A 3,099-nucleotide genomic window follows, 5' to 3' on the forward strand; every position below is an offset into this window, starting at 1 on the left:
GTGTGCGTCGGTAGTGGTGTCGTGCTGCCATCTGGCGCGGACCACGCAGTGCTGCTATCGATCGCTGCGCCGCTGACAGGTGGCGCAGTGGTAGCAGCGGGGGCCGGTGTAGCTCGCGCCGGTCCCGGGACCTCGCGTGTAGCTCGCGCTGGCAACCGGACGCGTTGGCTCGCCCCGGGCCGCTGTTACGCGGACTGGGTGCCCGACGGTCGCTACCAGATGGCGCAGGGGTCGCAGAGGTGGTTGGTGTAGCATGCGCCGGCCGGGCGGCTTCAGGTGTAGCTCGCGCCGGTCTGGCGCTTGGGCCCAGCGCACCGCGGCTGTTCGCCGCGCCGTCAACAGATGGCCCAACGGTCGCTCGCGCCCTGCCACCGGCGCGAGATACACGAAGTGTAGCTTGCACCCAAGCCCAGACGCGTTGGCTCGCGCCGGACCGCTGTTACGCGGACTGGGCGGTATAATGCGCCGTCGGTCCGGAGGCGGCGGTCTGCGTCCTGCAGCACGGCGTCTATCTCTCCGTGGGGTGACTATGTGCCACTCATTATCTGTAGCAGGAACTGTACGTTTAGAAACACTTCGTGCCTGAGCGGAGAGGGAGTGACTAGGGTCACACGACGTAGCCGCCGGCAGGGCAGAGGAAACGCGGCGCGTGTACGTCTGTGACCGCACAGCGTGCTGCCTTTGGTGCGTCAACAGGCAGCGCGGATGTACCGTGAGTGACAACACCATCGGTCGCGGCGAGCGAGACAGCCTGCCTGCCACTGTCCACCCGCATCGCGGTGCCACCTGTTGGCGGCGGAGCGAATGCGGACGGCAGTCCCAGGCCGGTACCCACGCTCCCGACAGATGGCCGTCGGGAGGCGCCTGCGGCAGCCGCACGACGTGGCCAGCGTACGCCACTGGGTACAGTGGCCGGCGCGAGCAGCGGCGAGCCGCGGCCTTCGCCAGACACTGCACCTCTGGCCGGAGCGACGCGTTCGGCGGCAGGCGTCGGCAGCGTGCTGCTATCACCTACCGAACTTGAGCTCGTCACTCGTGGCGACGCGGTTGACGTCGCAGAGCGTATCGGCAGGGGGATGCCAGACCTCCTCGGCGTGCGCACACACAGTACGCACGACGCGGGGGTAGCAACCACCGCCGTCCTGGATGTCACCGACGCCTGCACACTCACACAGGGTGAGGGCAAGGCAGCCTGTGAGCCCACCACGCTGCTGCGGGTCAGGACCGCCGCGTAAGTTAGTCCTAAGTCCAGCCGGTCTGTCCTACTTAGCTTCGGGGACCGGACTGGGATGTGGCCATAGGCCCCTTCTCTATCTAAGGCTAGGCGGCCTGTGGTACTAGCTTCCCGGGCCGCTTTCGCCTGTGGCTTTCGCCCAGCACTAACTAAGGACGAAGGGCCTGTCCTACTAACTTCGGGGGCCCTCGCCTGTGACCTCCCGCCGGTGACTTCTCTGGGTGCCCCAGAGAGCCAGGCACGGCATCGTGTCCCATACTCACCCTCCCCCGACTGGTAGCGCCGGGGGTGGCGGACTCTGCATTGCAGAGCCGCTGGTGTAGATGCAGCGTCTTCAGCCGCGGGTCGCGTCGGCTGCAATACTGACACTCGAAAACGGGAACCGTTTCCGGGTCGTGCAGCCTCCTGTAGTGGCGGAGAAGGGCCGAGTGGTCCTTGTACTCGCCAAAAGTTGGCCTCCCAGCAGCCTTGGTGACGAAGCAGATCCGGCAGCGTCACCACGAGCTCCATCGTTCAGGTCGCGGACCTGAAACAGGGAAATAAGCGCGACCGCTTCCCGGTGCGGAAATCAGTCCATATGAGCTCTCATTAAGCTGATAGGAACAGATTTACGAAGTATAAAATTTAAGAAAGAATATGCATGACTCTATACAAAGGTAGTTTTACAAGTTTATTAAGTTTAACTAAAATTAAGGAAAACGGTTCTAACCGTACTTCAGTATTGTATTGCTATTCTAGTTCGTGGGTTAAGCCCACTACTTAAATATTGAGAGGCCGCGTTAGGCGCTGTTACTTAAGTATGTCATCCTTAAGAATATTCTCGCGGTAGGCGCGGCCTTACTTATGTCAGACCAGGGGTAAGTTGGACCTAATTTAGGAGCTATTTTATTTTTATTCCATTCATCTCCATGCCCTGACAGCACACTGCACATGCACGGCTGCCAGCGGCTGGTGTGCCACACACGCAGGCGGGTCACACACAGCCGGACTTCTCCCCTCTGTCCGCCTTGCGGCGGACGTCACTGGGGTGTCGTGGCAGGAGGGCGTTGCTTCCCACGCTGGCTGGAGACTGCCGGGCAGTAGGCACACGTTTGGCGCCGCCTAGCACCGCGCCAACCGAGGTGGGGGCCATATTCGGCGGACACCACGGAGGGAGGGGCACCAGGCAGCACCGCACGCACCGCTACTTCTCCACGTCGCGTACCGGTCCCCTGGTGGTCCGCAGCATGTAGAAACGCTTTACGTGCTCGTCGACGTGCTTTACGCACCTTTAAACGCCACCCTACAGTGGCGAATTGTATCAATTATAAACGATTACGTGCTGAGTGTCGTTGTATTATTAAAGAAAGCAAGAAAGCCAGCTGGGCTGCTTTCACAAGCACCTTCAACAGTTTTACTCCTTCTGTTGTCTGGGGTAGCCTGCGCCGGCTACCTGGCACTAAGGCCCACTCACCAGTTTCTGGCTTGAAGGTCGCGAATGACGTCCTTGTGGCCACTGAGGCTGTCTCCAATGCCTTCGGCCGCTTTTTCGCAGAGGTTTCGAGCTCCACTCATTACCACCCTGCCTTCCTCCCCCGCAAACAGGCAGAGGAGGCTAGGCCACCTAACTTCCGCTCCTCGAATTGTGAAAGTTATAATGCCCCATTCACCATGCGGGAACTCGAAAACGCACTTGGCCGATCACGGTCCTCCGCTCCAGGGCCTGATTCTATTCATATTCAGATGCTGAAGAACCTTTCTGCTGCGGGTATAGGTTTTCTTCTTCGTACATACAATCGCATCTGGATTGAGGGACATGTTCCCACATGCTGGCGCGAGTCTATTGTTGTTCGATTCCTAAGCCGGGGAAGGACAAGCACTTGCCT

General features: G+C 60.2%; 1 protein-coding gene across 1 annotated transcript; it reads right to left on the reverse strand.

The window, feature by feature from the left end:
• Positions 1 to 607: 607 nt before the first annotated feature.
• On the reverse strand, positions 608 to 1,744 carry LOC126184874 (uncharacterized). The gene has a single exon (XM_049927535.1). The coding sequence runs from the start codon at positions 1,742 to 1,744 to the stop codon at positions 608 to 610; it is 1,137 nt and encodes a 378-aa protein (XP_049783492.1).
• Positions 1,745 to 3,099: the final 1,355 nt, after the last annotated feature.

The sequence above is a fragment of the Schistocerca cancellata genome, chromosome 1 (genome assembly GCF_023864275.1).
Source record: "Schistocerca cancellata isolate TAMUIC-IGC-003103 chromosome 1, iqSchCanc2.1, whole genome shotgun sequence".
NCBI classification, from domain to species: Eukaryota; Metazoa; Arthropoda; class Insecta; order Orthoptera; family Acrididae; genus Schistocerca; species Schistocerca cancellata.